At 52.7% G+C, this 20,137-nt stretch overlaps 1 protein-coding gene across 7 annotated transcripts in view; it reads right to left on the bottom strand.

The window, feature by feature from the left end:
• LOC137452007 (protein CEPU-1) overlaps nucleotides 1-20,137 on the bottom strand; it is a 582,860-nt gene that overhangs the window by 29,740 nt on the left and 532,983 nt on the right. For all 7 annotated transcript variants that reach the window (XM_068160049.1, XM_068160052.1, XM_068160054.1 and 4 more), the window contains one exon: nucleotides 17,242-17,367. In XM_068160049.1, coding sequence (XP_068016150.1) covers nucleotides 17,242-17,367 — 126 coding nt within the window. The remainder of the gene's footprint in view (nucleotides 1-17,241; nucleotides 17,368-20,137) is intronic.

The raw sequence follows: 20,137 nt of genomic DNA, 5'->3' as shown, positions 1-20,137 counted from the left end.
TCTTCACCCCCTGCAGCCATCTGAATCAGGGCAGGGTGAAGCTGGCTGCTGCCTCTCCATCATCTTTAGCCTGTCTTTATTTTTCCAGACACGCTATTTTCCAGCCCAGTGGCCTTGCTCTGTCCCTTGTGGTTTATGGCACTGATGTCTCCATTTCTAGAGGATCATTCACAATATTGAGAGAAGCAGGGGAAATGAAGGGGCGGTGAGATGGATGGGCTTGGTATGGACAAGGGGGCCAGGGGTGGCTGGGGAGCATATTGCCATCCCAGGGAGGAAGTGCAGGGATGAGTGATGCCTATCCAGGCACTGGGAGGGAATGGGATCAGGGAGATCAGGCTCAGCCCCCCCTGCTTGAGCCCATTGCCCCCTCTCCAGGCCTCCTGTGAAGGTATCAGTCCCACTGTGGGTGCTGGGAGGGCAGTGAGAGGCATTTCTGTGCCAGGGAAAAGCCATTTTAAGTAACTGCTGTGTATCAGAGGAAGGCACAAACCCATGGGCTACTGCATTGCTCTGGCTTTAAATTATACTGTAGGAGGAGAAAAATAAAAGAGAGGAAGGCAGAGAGAGAGAGAGACCAGGAGGAAAAAGAATTGCCATTGTTTTACCAAGCAGATGGGAAAGTTCAGGGGATCAGAAAAAGACTATTATTATCTTGACTCAACCAAGAGAAGATGGGAGAGGAAGAGGCATTTTTTTTCCCCCTGCAGCGAGGGATGCTGTGGTTGAAGTCATCTCAGCAAAGAGTTGCAAGGAAACGGTGCCATCTGCTCTGGCCAGTGCCTGAGTTATCCCCACAGCCTGGGCACAGCAGAGGGGTTTGGCTTTTTGTCCCACACACTGTCACAAGACTGGGGTGGTGGGCAGGGGAAGGGGAATCAGTGTGTGCACGCCTCACCACCTCCAGCTGCAGCAATGTGCCAGATGTGTTGCCAGATGTGCCTGCTGAAGCTGCAGGCACCCCTCCTTGGTACCACCAACCCCGGCACAAGCTGCCTGCCCCAGTACCCAAACTCCTGCTGCCCTGCCCCAGGGCAAGCCTTCAATCAAAGGCCATTAGAGAATGCACTAAGCACACAACAGATCTCACTACTTTTCTTGCTGGCCACATAGCCTGGAGCCAAATATGATTTCTCCCCTCTCCAACCCATGTCCCAAGCCCTTTTCCTTTTGTGCAATGCCACCTGCAGCTCCAAGGCAGTTCAATGACCCACTTCAACTTGGCATGGGGCAGCTAAACCATGGCTCCAAGTACCACATCCAATCCTTTCTTGAACACCTCCAGGGACAGGGACTCCACCACCTCCTCTTTTCCACACTAAACACCCCCAGTTCCCTCAGCTGCTCCTCCCCAGCCCTGTTCTCCAGTCCTTTCCCCAGATATGTTGATCCTCTCTGGACCTCTGGCCTTTCTTCCATTGAGAGACCCAAAACTGAACACACAACAGATACTGGAAGGCCACAATGAGGTTTCCTCAGAGCCTTCTCCTCTCCAGACTGAACAGCCCCAACTCTCTCAGTCTGTTCTCATAGCTTAGAATCATAGAAGCAATAAGATTGGAAAACACCTCAGAGAGCATCAGGTCCAACCTGTCACCCAACACCTCCTGACAACTAAACCATGGCACCAAGCACCCTATCCAAGCCTTTTTTGAACACCTCCAGGGATGGTGACTCCACCACCTCCCTGGGCAGCACATTCCAATGGCCAATTCCTCTTTCTGGGAAGCACTTCTTCCTAATATCCAGCCTAAACCTCCCCTGGCACAGCTTGAGACTGTGTCCTCTTGTTCTGGTGCTGCTTCCCTGCCTGGGAGAAGAGACCAACTCCCACCTGGTTACAACCTCTCTTCAGGGAGCTGGAGAGAGCAAGAAGGTCTCCCCTGAGCCTCCTCTTCTCCAGGCTAAGCAACCCCAGCTCCCTCAGCCTCTCCTCACAGGGCTGTGCTCCAGACCCCTCCCCAGCCTCCTTGCCCTTCTCTGGATGCTTTCAAGTCTCTCAATGTCCTTCTTAAATGGAGGAGCCCAGAACTGGACACAGGACTCAAGGTGTGGCCTAACCAGTGCTGAGCACAGGGCAGAATGACCTCCTTGCTCCTGCTGGCCACACAATTTCTGCTGCAGGCCAGGATTCCATTGGCCTTCTTGGCCACCTCATTCTCTGCAGCCACATCTCTCCCATGCCCCTGGGGGCTGGCAACCTGCCCTGCCTAATCCTGTGGCTGCAGGCTCCTCGGACACTTAATATTCACGAGGGAGGGAAACATTTCACGGCGAATTGGAGGCACATTCAACTGGAAATGGAGATTTTTTTATGACTCCTCTCACTCTGTGCCGCAGATTGCACCAGCTGAGAAAACATGGAAGCAAATGAACAACCTGTGAACTGTAAAGTATATTAATAATGAAATCACAGCCCGGGAAATGAAGGCTTTATTCTGTTTATATTCTGCTCCATTAATGGAGAGCGCCGGCGCTGGCTCCGCCCCATTAGCCGGCAATCTGCACCCAGGAAGAGAGCAAGGACAGCAGAGGAGGGGTGCTGGTGGGGCCACAAAACCTCTGACCCACCAGGCAAACGTCACAAGGGCAGGAGCTGGGCTCCAAGAAGTGATGGATGATGCAGGCAGGTGAATGCAGGGGATGCCTTTGGCCTTTCTGCCCTATAGTCATGAGGGCTGTGGTGACAGCTTAGACTTGATGATCTTTGAGGTCTCTTCCAACCTTGGGGATTCAGTGATCCCCATTCTTCACAGAGAGAGTTATTGCTGTCTTATTGCTGTCTACAGCTACCTGAAGGGAGGTTGTAGCCAGGAGGAGGTTGGTCTCTTCTCCTAGGCAAGCAGCACCAGAACAAGAGGACACAGTCTCAAGCTGTGCCAGGGGAAGTTTAGGCTGGAGATGAGGAGAAAGTTCTTCACAGAGTTGTTAGCCATTGGAATGTGCTGCCCAGGGAGGTGGTGGAGTCCCCATCCCTGGAGGTGTTCAAGAGGGGATTGGACGTGGCACTTGGTGCCATGGTTTAGTAGTCATGAGGTGTTGGGTGACAGGTTGGACTTGATGATCATTGAGGTCTCTTCCAACCTTATTGATTCTATGATTCCTGTGCAAGCCTTGAGAGCAGAGCTGCTGCTCATAGAATTGGAGAGCCATAGAATAAGTCAGGGTTTGGGAGGGACCTCTGGCGATCATTGAGCCCAACCCCACTGCCAAAGCAGGATCACCCAGGGCAGGTCACACAGGAATGCATCCAGGTGGATCTTGAAAGTTTCCAGAGGAGGAGACTCCACAACCTCTCTGGGCAGCCTGCTCTGTGGCTCCAGCACCATCCGAACAAAGAAGTTTCTCCTAAGTTCAAATGCAACCTCCTGTGTTCCAGTTTGTGCCCATAGCCCCTTGCCCTATCACAGGACACCACTGAAAAGAGCCTGGACCCTTTTGCTTGACACCCATGCTTCAGCTATGTATAAGGATTAAAAAATTCTCCTCTCAGCCTTCTCTTCTCCAGGCTGAGCACCCCCAGGTCTCTCAGCCTTTCCTCATCACACAGAGGTTCCAGTCCCTTCATCATCCTCATAGCCTCTGTTGGACACTTTCCAGTAATTCCCTGTCACTGCAGGCCCTTGTAAACAGACTCTCCCCATCCTTCCTGTAGCCCCCTTCAGGTACTGGAAGGCTGCTATTAGGTCTCCCTGGAGCCTTCTCCAGTCTGAACAACCTCAGCTCCCTCAGCCTGTCCTTGTAGCAGAGCTGCTCCAACCCCCTGATCATTCTTGTGGCCCTCCTCTGGACCTAATCATAGAATCAATAAGGTTGGAAAAGACCTCAAAGATCATCTAGTCCTACCTGTCACCCAAGACCTCATGACTACTAAACCATGGCACCAAGTGCCACATCCAATCCCTTTTTGAACACCTCCAGGGATGGGGACTCCACCACCTCCCTGGGCAACACATTCCAATGGCTAACAACTCTTTCTGGGAAGAACTTGCTCCTCACCTTGAGTCTAAACTTCCCCTGGCACAGCTTGAGACTGTGTCCTCTTGTTCTGGTGCTGCTTGCCTGGGAGAAGAGACCAACCCCCACCTGGCTACAACCTCCCTTCAGGGAGTTGTAGAGAGCAATAAGACAGCAATAACTCTCTGTGAAGCATGGGGATCACAGAATCCCCAAGGTTGGAAGAGACCTCAAAGATCATCAAGTCTAAGCTGGCTACAACCTCCCTCCACATCCTTCCTGCGCTGGGGGCTCCAGACCTGCGCACAGCACTGCGGGTGAGCTCTCAGCAGAGCAAAGCGTTTATTCCTCTCCACCCAGCTCTGCCCTTGACTCGGCAGACCTGGGCCACATGTGAGGCAGCCCAGCTGGGCTCTCTCCTCCCCCCCCCCCCCCCAGAAAAAAAAACAACTGCAGCGGCTTATGCAAAGCACATCACGGGGGCTAAGAGCAGCCGGAGCGGAGTTTTCCGTAGCTGCGGCGCCCTGGTGTTGACAGAATGGGGACGAGCTGCCACAGCTCACATTCTTATAATAATACCTCGGGGGAGTCGCTGGCAAAGTTTGCCCCAAATATAATTAGTTTGCACAGCTATTAGGGGCTGATAAAAGGTTTTAATTTGTGTGGAGATCTCTCGCATCTCAGCCACTCCCATCCCTCGCTCCGGCCGAATGAAAGGCGAGTCCCAGGCGGGGAGCGAGCCCCGGCACAAAGCCACACATTTTACCAGGGGAAGAGGGAGAGAGGTGGAAAAAAACCCACGAGCTGACACCAGCAGCGTGGTGGGGTTTTGTCTGCCTGGTCCCATCACCCCAAACAAACAACTAACGGGTCCTCTTCTTCCCGAGGTTAGCCAAGGTGCTGCTGCGGGGGGAGAGAGGATGCCGGGGATGGAGAGAGGATGCCGGGGATGGAGAGAGGATGCCGGGGATGGAGAGAGGATGCCGGGGATGGAGAGAGGATGCCGGGGATGGAGAGAGGATGCCGGGGATGGAGAGAGGATGCCGGGGATGGAGAGAGGATGCCGGGGATGGAGAGAGGATGCCGGGGATGGAGAGAGGATGCCGGGGATGGAGAGAGGATGCCGGGGATGGAGAGAGGATGCCGGGGATGGAGAGAGGATGGCGGGGATGGAGAGAGGATGGCGGGGATGGAGAGAGGATGGCGGGGATGGAGAGAGGATGCCGGGGATGGAGAGAGGATGCCGGGGATGGAGAGAGGATGCCAAGGAGGGACAAAAGACATTCAGGATGGAGAATAGGTGCCAGGGGTGGCAAAAGGATGCTGGAATGAAAAGGAGATGTCAGGGATAGGGAAAGGATACCAGGAAGGAGAAAGAATGATAGGATGGGAAAGGATGCTGGAGCTGGAGAAAGGCTGCTGGTGCTGGAGAAAGGCTGCTGGGGACAGAAAAAGGACAGCAGGGACAGAGAGAGGACAGCAGGGACAGAGAAAAGATGCTGGGAAAGGAGAACAGATGCTAGGGATGAACAGAAGATGCTGAGATGGAGAAGGGGTGTGGGGATGGGAAAGGATGCCAAGGACAGAGAAAGAATGTCAAGGAGGGACAAAAGACATTGGGGATGGAGAAGAGGTGGCAGGGATGGCAAAAGGATGCTGGGATGAAGAAGAGATGTCAGGGATAGGGAAAAGATACCAGGAAGGAGAAAGAATGATAGGATGGGAAAGGATGCTGGTGCTGGAGAAAGTCTGCTAGGGACAGGGAAAGGACAGCAGGGGCAGAGAAAGGACAGCAGGGACAGGGAAAGGACAGCAGGGACAGACAGAAGATGCTGGGAAAGGAGAACAGATGCTAGGGATGGACAGAACATGCTGAGATGGAGAAGGGGTGTGGGGATGGGAAAGGATGCCAGGGACAGAGAGAGAATGTCGAGGAGGGACAAAAGACATTGGGGATGGAGAAGAGGTGCCAGGGATGGCAAAAGGATGCTGGGATGAAGCAGAGAGGCCAGAGATGGAGAAAAGATGCCAGGAGGGAGAAAGGATGGTGGGATGGGGAAAGAGTGCTGGGGATGAAGAAAGGTTGCTGGAGACGGAGAGAGGGTGCCAGGAACCAAGTGAGGATGTCAAGGAGAGAGAAAAATCATTGGGGATGAAGAAGAGGTGCCAGGGATGGAAAAAGGATGATGGGATGAAAAGGAGATGTCTGAGATGGAGAAATGATGCCAGGAGGGAGAAAGAATGATGCGATGGGAAAGGATGCCGGTGCTGGAGAAAGGCTGCTGGGGACCGGGAAAGGACAGCAGGGACAGAGAGAGGACAGCAGGGACAGAGAGAAGATGCTGGGAAGGGAGAACAGATGCTAGGGATGGACAAAAGATGCTGAGATGGAGAAGGGGTGTGGGGATGGGAAAGGATGCCAGGGACAGGGAAGAGAAGCCAGGATGGAGAAAGGATGCAGGGATGGGAAAAGGATGATGGGGTGGGGAAAAGGATGATGGTGTGGGGAAAAGATGATGGTGTGGGGCCAAACCCCCCATCTCCAAACAGAGCCAGAGCATGGGATGCTTGAGCAGAGGGCACTGAGGATGTTATGGGAGCGAATACAATCTTCCCTGCTGCCCTAGCCATGTCCTGTTGCCACCTCCTGCACACAGGGTTGAGGAGATTGCCATGGCAATGAGTCAGATCAGGAGCAAGAAACAGAAACCACAGAATCACAGACTGTCAGGTTGGAAGGGACCCCAAGGATCATCTCAATGTGTTTATTAAGCTCAATATGGTTATTAATATGGCTTTGTATGGGGTGCCAGCTAAACTCATGCTGGGCACAGTGGCAATACAGACTCCTTTCACCACCACAGTGGCCTTGCCTCTGTGGGAAAAGTTGCTGGCAACTGATGGGATAAATCAAAGGATAAAAACTGGAGGTGTGGGCAGAGCCTCCCACTTTTGCCCCCCAGTATGGCAGCACTGGGCAGCAGCACTGCTCCCCCTGCTTCCCTGAGCTGAGCACGCTGTGCTGCTGGCAAGGAGGGAAAGTGTGACATGGCAAAGCTAAGTTTAGGGATTATGTTGGAGCTGAGAGGGTGTTTTTGCCTCCTTTTCTTAAGGGAAAGACATTGCCTCATTTGTAGCTGGTAGGGGTCTTGTTATTTCTGTACCAAGATGCATATTTGAAAGGCAGCTCTGCCAAGTATGCAAGCAAATCAGCTCAGAGAGTTCATTTCCACCATGCAGGGAATGAGAAGTATTACTTTTATCTATACAGATACACACAAGTACAAGTACAGCAGCTCCCATCGCTTCCAAAGAGCAGGAGGCAGCAGGGCACAGAAGTGGAAGGGAAGTGCTGAAGGGAGCTACCCACAGGCAGGCAGCTGGAACGTGGCCCACTGACCATGTTTCAGCCACTTACAATCATAGAATCAATAAGGTTGGAAAAGACCTCAGAGATCATCAAGTCCAACCTGTCACCCAACACTTGACAACTAAACCATGTCTCCAAGGGCCACATCCAATCCCTTTTTGAACACCTCCAGGGACAGGGACTCCACCACCTCCCTGGGCAGCACATTCCAATGGCCAATTCCTCTTGCTGGGAAGAACTTTCTCCTCACCTCCAGCCTAAACCTCCCCTGGCACAGCTTGAGACTGTGTCCTCTTGTTCTGGTGCAGCTTGCCTGGGAGAAGAGACCAACTCCTTCCTGGCTACGACCTCCCTTCAGAGAGTTGTAGAGAGCAAGAAGGTCTCCCCTGAGCCTCCTCTAGTCCAGGCTAAACAACCCCAGCTCCCTCAGCCTCTCCTCATAGGGCTTGTACTTGAAATCTCTCACCAGCCTTGTTGCCTTTCTCTGGATATGAGCTCCAGCCCTCTGCTCATCCTTGTGGCTCTTCTCTGGACATTTTCCAGCATCTCCAGATCTTTCCTGTAATAGAGGCTCCAAAACTGGACACAGTGCTCCAGGTGGGGTCTCAGCAGTGTGGAGCAGAGGGGGAGAACCACCTCCCTTGCCCTGCTGGCCACACTTCTCTTGCCGCAGCCCAGGTTCTGCTTGGCTCTCTGGGCTGCAAGTGCACACCGCTGGCTCACGTCGAGCTTCTCATCCACCAGTGCCCATCTCCAACTCTTGCTCCTCCAAGAGCACCACAACCTATTCCTTTGCAGCCTAGGCCATGCAAAAAAAGCCCCAAAGAGGAGCTGGGGCCACTGGTGACCCAGTTGCTGTGCCCATGAGCGCTCTGATGAAGTGTGCATCAAACCCAGTGGCAGATTTACAGGTTAGCAATGATTTAGTGGAGTGCACCGCAGCCAAATTAATGCCAGCCATAATGTAGTTTACCTCATTAAACAATGCACACCAAGATCCTGTCTGTTGTAAAACAATTGGTCTCTGAAGCCTAGTGTTCATCTTCCAGGGTTGCTGGGAGATAATAAATGGGTAATATTCCGGTGATAATGGTAATGGAGTCACGGCTCAGAGCTAATATTATGGCAAAGCAGTAATTATTTCAACAGTAAACAAGGGGACGCTTGAGCTGCCTACAGCATTGGAGCTGGTTGAAATGCTTCAGTTAATGTAGCTGGAGCCCAGGCCTTGCAATGGCCTCCTGGAAGGAGGATGTGGTGCTCAAGCCACCAAATGAGTCTCCACGAGGAACAGAGAATGTGTGCAACGAGGTGAGCTGATCGCTTCTCCCAGGCAAGCAGCGCCAGAGCAAGAGGACACAGGCTCAAGCTGTGCCAGGGGAGGTTCAGGCTGGATGTTAGGAAGAAGTTCTTCATAGAAAGATTGGCCATTGGAATGTGTTGCCCAGGGAGGTGGTGGAGTCACCATCACTGGAGGTGTTTAGGAGGAGACTGAATGGGGCGTTTGGTGCCATGGTTTGGTTGATTAGGTGGTGCTGGGTGATAGGTTGGACTCAGTGATCTCAAAGGTCTCTTCCAACCTGGTCTATTCTATTCTATTCTATTCTATTCTATTCTATTCTATTCTATTCTATTCTATTCTATTCTATTCTATTCTATTCCTATCCTATCCTATCCCTATCCTATCCTATATTTTGCAGATAGCTCCACTGGTTCATCTGCCTGGCTGGAACCAGTCTGCCCCAGACAGACCTCTTGAGCTAGAGCCTGCATCCAAGTCATCCTCCTTAATGATCCTTGATGGACTTTCCTGCCAGGGTTTTGTCTAATTGTTCTCTCTTCCAACCTGGCTTATTCCTATTCATTCTATTCTACTCTATTCTACTCTATTCTATCACATAGAGTGTGGTGGCCAACCCAAGCCAAGAGGCTGGGAGAGTTGGGGATGTTCAGCCTGGAGAAGAGAAGGATCCAGGAGACCCTAGAGCAGCCTTCCAGTACCTGAAGGGGGTTACAGGAGAACTCGGGAGGGGCTTTTTACAAGGGCTTGGAGAGACAGGACAAGAGGCAATGGCTTTGAGCTGGAAGAGGAGAGATTGAGACTGGAGATGAGGAAGAAATATTATACAGGGTGGGGAGACACTGGAAGAGGTTGTCCAGGGATTTTGTTGATTCTCCCACCCTGAAGGTGTTCAAGACTAGGTTGGGCCAGGACTTGAGCAACCTGGTCTAGTGGAAGGTGTCCTTGCTCATGGCATGGGGTTGGAAGTATCTCATCTTTAAAGCCCATTTCAATACAATCCATTCTATGAATCTATGAACACCACAGCTCAGGGCTGGCTTTGTGTTCCCCTGCACATCCACAGTAGGAGGACTCAAGAACCACTTGTGCTGGCTCACACAACATCTCCAAAGGAGCCAAGAGACAGTACAGAGAGAGAAGAGCCGAGGTGAACTCAGAAGCAGCCTTACACAAACCATCTGCTCTCCCCAAGAGATGGTTCCCTGCTAAAAGGCCCAGCAGAGGCCACGTCTCTCTGACCTGAAGTTAATTTGAAGCAGATTTAAAGGGAACAATCTCAAAGGATGCTGAGCTGATCACTGTGAGGAACAAGATGGCACAGAAGCAGGTGGAGATTTTCCCACCCCAGTGGATTCTTCCTCTCTCTGCGCCGCACAGCTGAGGTCCAACCAATCCTATCAACCATCCCCTGCCTCCTGTCCAGAGAGGACCCTGGGGAGGTGCAGACACAGCAAGTGATGTGCTTAATGGACTAAGCTCTGAGAAGGGAGGACTTGTCTCCTTCCCAGGGACAAGCAACTCTTCAAGCTGCCTTATCTTTCTTTTTTTCTGTTGTCCTCTTGTTTTAAGCCCAGCCAAGAGCCAGAGCCAATCGATACCTCCAAATATACCACACTTCTCCCAGAGTCCCTTCGCTGGTTTGCTGCTGATGTATAGACAGATGATCTCATGAGGCCTCTGCCACATTAGGCCACTGTGTCTCATCTATCTTAAGTGCATATATGAGCTGTGATTACCACTGCCTCACGCCCTGAATGCATTCATCCTCCCATCGGCGCTGCGAGACAAGGGACTGCTGCTGTGCCTCTTCCAGGAGGGATGAGCAGGGCCACGGAGGTTAAACAGATTGATCAGGGAGGATATCCGGGATGTGGCAATGTTGGGATGCTCTGAGCATCTCCCTGCCTCATGCCTCTGCCTTGCAAAGCACCAAGGTGGATATTCCACACACTACAGCACAGGCTTGGCTCAGGCCTCTGGCTCCACATGGGATCTGTCTTTCAGCACCCAGCCTAATCCTGGGATTAATGAGAGATTCCCACTGTAAAGACCTCTTGATCAGACCTCTTACAAGTAAATACACCATCAAGCCAAGCAGAAATGTTTCCCTGCCCTGGCAGCAGCTCTCTTAAGCCTTACACCAGAATCCATCATACTCCAGCAATCATCAAAAAGCAATTAGACAAAACCATGGCAGGAAAGTCCATCAAGGATCGTTAAGGATGATGACTTGGATGCAATCTCTAGCTCAAGACGTCTGTCTGGGGCAGACTGGTGCCAGCCAGGCGGATGAACCAGTGGAGCTATCTGCAAAACCCAGGTTAGAACAGAACAGAACAGAACAGAATAGAATAGAATAGAATTAACCAGGTTGGAAGAGACATTTGAGATCAAGTCCAACCTATCCTCCAACACCATCTACTCAATTAAGCCATGGCACGAAGCACCCCATCCAGTCTCTTCCTAAACACCTCCAGTGATGGTGACTCCACCACCTCCCTGGGCAGCACATCCCAATGGCCAATTCCTCTTTCTGGGAAGCACTTCTTCCTAATATCCAGCCTAACCCTCCCCTGGCACAGCTTGAGACTGTGTCCTCTTGTTCTGGTACTACTTCCCTGAGAAAAGAGACCAACTCCCACCTGGCTACAACCTCCCTTCAGGGAGTTGTAGACAGCAAGAAGGTCTCCCCTGAGCCTCCTCTTCTCCAGGCTAAGCAACCCCAGCTCCCTCAGCCTCTCCTCACAGGGCTGTGCTCCAGACCCCTCCCCAGCCTTGCTGCCCTTCTCTGGATACCTTCAAGTCTCTCAATGTCCTTCTTAAATGGAGGGGCCCAGAACTGGACACAGGACTCAAGGTGTGGCCTAGCTGGTGCTGAGTACAGGGCAGAATGACTTCCCTGCTCCTGCTGGCCACTGTTCCTGATACAGGCCAGGATGCCATTGGCCCTATTGATCACCTGGGCACACTGCTGGCTCATGTTCAGCCTACTATCAACCAGTACCCCCAGGTCCCTCTCTGCCTGGCTGCTCTCAGCCACTCTGACCCCAGCCTGTAGCACTGCCTGGGGTTGTTGTGCCCAATGTGTAGAACCCTGCACTTATATGTGTTGAATCTCACCCTCTCCTCCTACTCCTGCTCCCATCAGGCCGGGACAGCCACACTTGCCATCTGACCACCGAGCCCTCGTTAGCATTGCTGCTAATCCACACCTGCTGCTCCTGGGAGAGAGGCTGCCAAGCCCTCACCCCTCCTGGGAGAGCCCTCCCTTCCATTCCTCAGCACATTTCCCCAGCTTAACAGGGAGCATGATGAGAATCGTGCCTGCAGCACGGATAAGTGCCTGCTAGGCGGCAGCTCTGCGTGCTCCAGCGCTGGCCTGTGCGCTTCCTGCCAGCCAAGAGATCCCAACCTTCGTCCAGGGAGAGATGAACACGGGCCTGACAACCTGGCAATCGCCATGACAACATCAGAGTTGCCCCCAAAAAATAAATAAAGAGCCCAGTAGCTATGGAAACACCTGGGTGACCAAACCCAGATCATTAACTACAAGACCAGGCTACAGATGGCATTGGGGACTGCAGTACATCCAAAGCCTTGGAAACAAAAGAGATGCTCAGCACCCATGGGTGCAAAGACAAAAGTGCAGGGGCACACAACCCTGCCTGTCAGACCCCAGTGTCAAAGCCCTCTGCATGACCTACATCTCCTCTGGAAAGATGCTGCTGCCCTCCTGCTGGGTGTCATATCCCAGCCATGGTTATCTGCATCCTCTTTGCTCTCCTCCCTGCTTTCATCCTGGGTGTTCTATTCACACAGTGGTTATGTACAGCCTTCTTCTCCCTCTTTGTTCTCCTCCCTCATTTCACCCAGGTTATCTACAGCCTTCATCTCCCTCTTTGCTCTCCTCCCTCATTTCACCCAGGGTGTTATATCCACACCATGGCTATCTACATCCTTCCAGGGTGTTACATCCACACCATCAACATCCCTCTTCCCCCTCTCTGCTCTCCTCCCTCTCTTCACCCTGGCTGTTTCATCCAGATCATGGTTATCCACATTCTTCTTCCCCCTCTTTGCCCTCCCCCTTTCCTTCACCCTGCTGAGGATGTTGCTCTTGACTGCCATCCTAATAGCCTTGGCATCACTGGGGTACCAAGGGGGAAATGGAGATGCCTCACTACATGCCAGAGCTTGGCTTCCTAACATGCTTTTGGTGAGCTGCACTTTGAAGCACTGGTGCCTGCTGGCAGCTCTGGTGGCAGTTGTGCTGCCAACTGGAGCATCCAAGCCTAGAGCAGAGCCCCAGAGCAGTTAAGTCTTTCCCTCCAAGGCAGAAGAAGCTGTAGCCACACCAGCTCCCCTTCTCATTCTACATCAACCTGTTCAGCTGCATTAAGAGGAGTTGCTGTGGGTTAGTACAGCACCACTGGGAGAAGAAATTAAAAAGCACAGGGTGGGGTGAGGCAGAGGGGAGGAATATCAGCTGGAGCACATCTTGGTTGGGCTGGCCACAGGTCCACAAAACCCTTCCCTGGAGTCAGCATCCTGCTTTTGCTCACAGCAAATGATGAGGGTGGGCACAGGGAGGACCAGCCCCCATGCAGGGCTCAGCCTAGTGATGGAGGCATGGGGAATGCTGGCTCTTGTGGGATCCCCTAGCAGAAAACTCTTCTTGCTCAGGTTCACCCAGCTTTTGAGTTAGACTGCAAAAATGGTCTCCTCCTCCCAGCTGTGAGGAACTCTTGCAGTCCCCAAAACTAGCAGAGCCTAAAAGTAGGCTTAACAGCTCCCATAACATTGCAGCTGCAGACGTGAGAGCTCAGCAGAGCCTACCAGAACAAGCTGCTAAACACATTGCACTGGACCAGAGCAATGCATGGGTGAGAAAACACCTTAGCAGTTGTGGGAGCTGGGGGTGGCTGGAGAGGGGTCTCAAGTGAGCTCAGCCACCAGGGAGCCAGGCCACTCTCGGTGTAAATGCTCTGAAGGACCCAACCACATGCTCCCCGGTGAACAAACACTCTCACTTGCTCCGTTTCTCACCAAGAGCCTCACAGTAGGCTTAGAGATGCCAAGAAAATAATAAGGCCTGTGAAGTGCCTGTGCACAGAGGAGCACTCAGTGGTGTGAGTGTGGGGATGGCTCCTCCAGCTCCTGCTCTGTCCGTGCCTGGCACAGCCAGCGCGATCCCAGGCTCTCCCAGGTGACAGCAGTGAGAGCTGCTTACCCATCCACTATGTAAACCCTTCAATTATGCACCAGCCTTCCCCAAACCAATTCTCTTCAGTCCCTTTTCTCCACCACTCCAAGAAAGACGGTGAGGCAGCCTGCTTGAGACTTCCCTGGGGATGAGCAGCGAGGCAGAGCTAAACCAAGAGAGGGCCAGCAGCTAGGTTTGGGGCCCTGCTTGCTGCTGGCTCTCCAAATTAAAGTCTATCCTACCAGGGCAAGGTTTGCCATCTCGGCATCTGCTGCAGCACCTCTGTGCACCTGCCCTGCCTCTTGTTTCAGCCCCCATGCTTCCAATCTTTGTCTTTCCTACGCATGCCGAATGCAGAATGAGGCAGAGGTCCCCCTTGGTGGCTTGGCAGACCCAGAGAGAACAACAGAGGAGCTGCCCATGGAGATGGGCAGCCACCAAAGTTGTCTCAGGCCACCTCTGGGCTCAGCACCCCCCATCAGCAGGAGGCCAGCCACAAGTAAATCTCTGTGATCATTTGTTCCCTTTGCATTCTGAAAGCAGAATGCCTAATCATGGCCCAAATCAGGTAAGAGCTGCTGCTGCAAATTACACAGCACCACAGGTAATTTCTGATTAGCTCACTCTTCCTCTCCTGGTGCATCCTCAGTTTCCATAGCAGCTAAGTCCTAAGTAAAATGGAAACATCTGGTTCAAGCGCAGGTAAAGATTCCCTGGGGGCAAAAACCTGCTGGATGGCAGCAAACACAGCAAATAGCCCTCCTGAAAGGCAGAGGCATCCTGTGCCGGGAGCCTGCTTAGGAGAGGATGGATGGTGTGGGGGGAAAAGGAAGTGAGGGGCACAGGAGTGCGAGAGGAGGGTCCTGGGGGAGCAGGAGGGGATGCATGTGGAAAATGGGAGGTGAGGAGGCTGAGTGAGACCAAAACACTTTGTCAGGATAGACAAAGGGAGGAGGAGAAAAAAGAAAAGGCTGCAAGGTGGGAGCGTGTGGAGTGCCTCAACCATAAATGCCACCTGATGGTGACAGATCTGTGACAGCAGCTTCAATGCCATGGATAGGTGCTCAGGGACAGAGAAGGGCAACGAGGCTGGGGAGAGGCCTTGAGCACAGCCCTACGAGGAGAGGCTGAGGAAGCTGGGCTTGTTTAGCCTGGAGAAGAGGAGGCTCAGGGGAGACCTTATTGCTGTCTGCAACTACATAAAGGTGGTTGTAGCCAGGTGGGGGTTGGTCTCTTCTCCCAGGCAAGCAGCACCAGAACCAGAGGACACAATCTCAAGCTGTGCCAGGGGAGGTTTAGGCTGGATGTTAGGAAGAAGTTCTTCCCAGAAAGAGGAATTGGCTATTGGAATGTGCTGCCCAGGGAGGTGGTGGAGTCCCCATCCCTGGAGGTGTTCAAGAGGGGATTGGATGTGGCTCTTGGTGCCATGGTTTAGTCATGGGATCTGTGGTGACAGGTTGGACTTGATGATCTTTGAGGTCTCTTTCAACATTGGTGATTCTGTGATTCAGGGACAGAGGAGACAGCATAGATCTGCACCCTGCATTTCATCCATGCCCAGAGCCTGACCAAAGGCTTTCACCTCAGCATGACCACCCACAACGCTGGATCATCCTGTGCACCAGGAAGGCTTTTCACAGAGGCTCCTGTCAAGGGAAGGGGTTGAGATGACTCTGACTCAGCTTACTCTGCCTGGACTGTGGGGAGTGATGGATCTGGCCCAGCAGTTTGCTACAGTGCAGACAAACAGTAAAAAAAGGAAAAAATCAATGGAGCTGCACAGAGCCAGCAGAGCCACTGCCAGGCAGCGGAACACTGAGAGCAGATGAGGCCCCATCCATCACTGCTGCTCCTGTGCCCTCTCCTTCACCTGCTGGACCCCCCCAAGGAGAGCTTGTCTGGGCCAACAGCCCAGGTGGGTCAAACCTCCAGGGGGAAACGGCTGAGAGTAAGCTGGAGCACCCTCCATCAGCAGGAGGCCAGCCAGGTCAGAGGATCAGAGACAGGATGGAGTCAGAGGAGCAGAGCCGGGCGCTGGCCCTTGGCTGGGTGGCTCATCCCACCTAAAGCCCCCCAGCTCATGTGTGAAGACCTCACAGCCACTTGGGAATAACAGGGCAGCAAGAAGCAAATTCCAGGAAGCAGCTGGGAATCGCTCTGGCAATGCTATGCTCTCAAACAGGCACGTCTTGGGATTTGCTTCCCAGCAGTCACACCCACACAGTTCTGCTCCAGTTTGGCTTTCCAATTAACAAGGCTATCAATTAGTGCTTCCTGTGTTTTCCTGCTCATTTGCACCATTTACAGGCTTCCTTTGAAGCAACAAGAAAGAATTCCCCCCCACCAGAATCCTCAAAACACTGTCAGAAAAGCATGGCCATTGCCCAACAACCACAACCCCAACCTGGCACCCATTGCCAGTCCTTCACGTGAGCAAAAGCATCACCTCCTCTGCCAGCCCACCAGGGTGGATGTTAGAATAGAATAGAATAGAATAGAATAGAATAGAATAGAATAGAATAGAATAGAATAGAATAGAATAGAATAGAATAGAATAGAATAGAATTAACCAGGTTGGAAAAGACCTTTGAGATCATCAAGTCCAACCTATTACCCAACACCATGTAATCAACTAAACCAGGGCACCAAGCACCCCATCCAGGCTCTTCCTAAACACCTCCAGGGATGGTGACTCCACCACCTCCCTGGGCAGCACATTCCAATAGCCAATTCCTCTTGCTGGGAAGAACTTCTTCCTAACATCCAGCCTAAACTTCCCCTGGCACAGCTTGAGACTGTGTCTTCTTGTTCTGGTGCTGATTGCCTGGGAGAAGAGACCAACCCCCACCTGGCTACAACCTCCCTTCAGGGTATTGTAGAGAGCAAGAAGGTCTCCCCTGAGCCTCCTCTTTTCCAGGCTAAGCAACCCCAGCTCCCTCAGCCTCTCCTCACAGGGCTGTGCTCCAGACCCCTCCCCAGCTTTGTTGCCCTTCTCTGGACACCTTCCAGCATCTCAACATCTTTCCTAAACTGAGGAGCCCAGAACTGGACACAGGACTCAAGGTGTGGCCTATGCAGTGCTGAGCACAGGGCACAATGACTTCTGTGCTCCTGCTGGCCACACTGTTCCTGATGCAGGCCAGGATGCCATTGGCCTTCTTGCCCCCTGGGCACACTGCTGGCTCATGTTCAGCTGCTGTCAACCAATACCCCCAGGTCCCTTTCTGCCTGGCTGCTCTCAGCCACTCTGACCCCAGCCTGTAGCTGCTGTATGTTGTTCCATCAGTCATCACCTCCTGCATTACGTGACATCATTTTCGAGCATGTCAAGCAATCAACAACTCTCCAGCCACTGGCAAACGTCCCTGTGCCCTTCCTGGGTTATTTCTGGCAGCATTTGGCTCTTACCTTTGGGTGAGATGTGTCTCCAGGTGATTGTTGGATCTGGCCTGCCTGTGGCTATGCAGGTGAGGCTGACGTTGCCGCCCTCGTTGATGGAGATGTCAGAAGAGATCTCGGTGATTTTTGGAGACACTGCAATGACACAAAGAAGGGAATCAAAATGCAACTGGTTCTGCTCCCAACTCCAGCCTCAAAACATGGGGGAAGGAGGCTGAATTTCCTTCCTTCCTCCACCTCATCCAGCTAGGCAGTAGCCCATCAATCTCATACAACTTGACAGGAACACAGAGGGGAAAGGAAGGGGTAGAGAAGATATGGCTGAGGTGGGAAGAAATTGTAGCCAAGAGAGGATTCTGTTATTTTAGGGAGGTTTGAGACAGCTTCTCCTCAGAGCCTCCATGGTGTGTCAGCTGGTGCTTCTTCCTTGCCTTGCTTCCAGTACTCATCCTGTCCTCCCAGCCATAATGAACCCTTTCAAGCAGAGCTCCATCCAACCAAGAAAACACCATCCACTCCCTTCAAGCTCCCCCAGAGGCAGCAGTCACTCCAGGTTCAACATGAGCATCCCAAATGTGCACATGGAATCACAATCCCAGAATACCAGGTTGGAAAAGACATCAAGCACCATCTGGTCCAAGCTTTCTTGGCAAAACCATGGTTTAGCAGTCATGAGGTGTTAGGTGACAGGTTGGACTTGATGATCTCTGAGGTCTTTTCCAACCTTATTGATTCTATGAGTCTATGAAAACCATGGTCTAGATAAGATGGCCCAGCCTCCTGTCCAGCCTCTCCATGGCTTGTAGCTCTTCCTACAGCCATGTAGGTTTCTCTGTCATGCCCTTGCAAGCAGAAAAGCACCACAAGGAGATGGCCATGAAGGCAACAAGTCTACAGAGGAGCTTCTAGGGTCTGCCACCATGCAAAGGAAGAGAAATTCAATCAGGATGAAAGCACTGACATTGTGATTAGACAGGAGCAGGTCAAGTACAAGTGGCCCTGACCAAAAGAGAGGACACAGCTATGAGACAGAGGGTTATGAGAAATGGGGCTGGGAGAAGGCAAAGGCTGAGGAGCAAATGAGACAGGGAGTGAGGAGAAGTGGGGCTGAGGGAAGGGGAAGGTCTGAGGAACAAATGAGGCAGGGAGTGAGGAGAAGAGGGGCTGAGGGAAGGGGAAGGGCTGAGGAGAAAATGAGACAGGGAGTGAGGAGAAGTGGGGCTGAGGGAAGGGGAAGGGCTGAGGAGAAAATGAGACAGGGAGTGAGGAGAAGTGGGGCTGAGGGAAGGGGAAGGTCTGAGGAGCAAATGAGGCAGGGAGTGAGGAGAAGTGGGGCTGAGGGAAGGGGAAGGTCTGAGGAACAAATGAGGCAGGGAGTGAGGAGAAGTGGGGCTGAGGGAAGGGGAAGGTCTGAGGAGCAAATGAGGCAGGGAGTGAGGAGAAGTGGGGCTGAGGGAAGGGGAAGGTCTGAGGAGCAAATGAGGCAGGGAGTGAGGAGAAGAGGGGCTGAGGGAAGGGGAAGGGCTGAGGAGAAAATGAGACAGGGAGTGAGGAGAAGTGGGGCTGAGGGAAGGGGAAGGTCTGAGGAGCAAATGAGGCAGGGAGTGAGGAGAAGTGGGGCTGAGGGAAGGGGAAGGGTGAGGAGCAAATGAGGCAGGGAGTGAGGAGAAGTGGGGCTGAGGGAAGGGGAAGGTCTGAGGAGCAAATGAGGCAGGGAGTGAGGAGAAGAGGGGCTGAGGGAAGGGGAAGGGCTGAGGAGAAAATGAGACAGGGAGTGAGGAGAAGTGGGGCTGAGGGAAGGGGAAGGTCTGAGGAGCAAATGAGGCAGGGAGTGAGGAGAAGAGGGGCTGAGGGAAGGGGAAGGGCTGAGGAGCAAATGAGGCAGGGAGTGAGGAGAAGAGGGGCTGAGGGAAGGGGAAGGGCTGAGGAGCAAATGAGGCAGGGAGTGAGGAGAAGAGGGGCTGAGGGAAGGGGAAGGGTGAGGAGCAAGCAGGGAGCACTCAGCCCCTGTTGCCGCAGGAGCAGAGGACGCGATGCAGCTGCAGGGGAGGGAGCTGGGGTTTCTCTGAGCTCCACGAGAAAAACGATCAGCTGCTGTTATCAGCCTGCACCTGCAGAACATAATGAAGACCATCACCTTCCTTAGTTTATTTTTTTCCAGGCCTGAGTGGTGGATTGGCACCCTGCTGCTGCGCTCTGCAGGAGAGGCACAAATCACTTGCAAAGCATCCTGCTCCTTCCACCCTTCCCCGGGCGAGCCCCGTTCATCCAGCCGCTTGGAGCCGCAGCCCCGGGCGCTGCAACACCCCTATCGCTGATCCCGCTCCCCCCAGAGGCCTTTCCCCACCTCCCACACCTTGCAGGGCTGTGCTGAGCCGGAATGACTGCAATGGCCTTGCAAGCACTGCCTCTGCTGCGCAGGTAAGTAATTTATTGATCCGTAAAGCACTCGGAGAGGCTCTGGCAGGGATTATGTCATGCCAGTGCCGTGCAATGAAATAAAAAATGATGGATTTTTTGTGAACACGAGGGTGATTTAGGGTTTGTAGTTGGAAGTGTAGTTAAAGTACATTTTAAGTGGAAATCAAGGTGGGTAATGAATTATTCTCTGTTTTGAAGGGCTTCTGGGAGTTCATTTTTTTGCTGCTCTGGGCACCACGGCTAATCTGCTAATCATGCACCGGAGGACAACTACTGATCAGACACTCCTGGAGCAGTGGGGGCTCTGGGGCAGGACAGTGGAGGGCACAGAGATGACACTAAAAGACGTATTAATATGCATTGGTGTCATTAAGCCCAGTGCAAGGGGGACATCACAGCCTCCTGGGAGCCCATGTCCACGCTGGGAGACACTGCAAACAGCCCATGGAGGAGATGCAGTTAATGTTCTCTGCAACTCCCCCTA

This window comes from Melanerpes formicivorus, unplaced genomic scaffold (genome assembly GCF_026170545.1).
Source record: "Melanerpes formicivorus ecotype bairdi unplaced genomic scaffold, bMelFor1.0.p_v2 SCAF_47, whole genome shotgun sequence".
Classification (NCBI taxonomy): Eukaryota; Metazoa; Chordata; class Aves; order Piciformes; family Picidae; genus Melanerpes; species Melanerpes formicivorus.
Note: the sequence above shows the minus strand (reverse complement) of the source record. Positions and strands in the feature narration are given on the sequence as shown.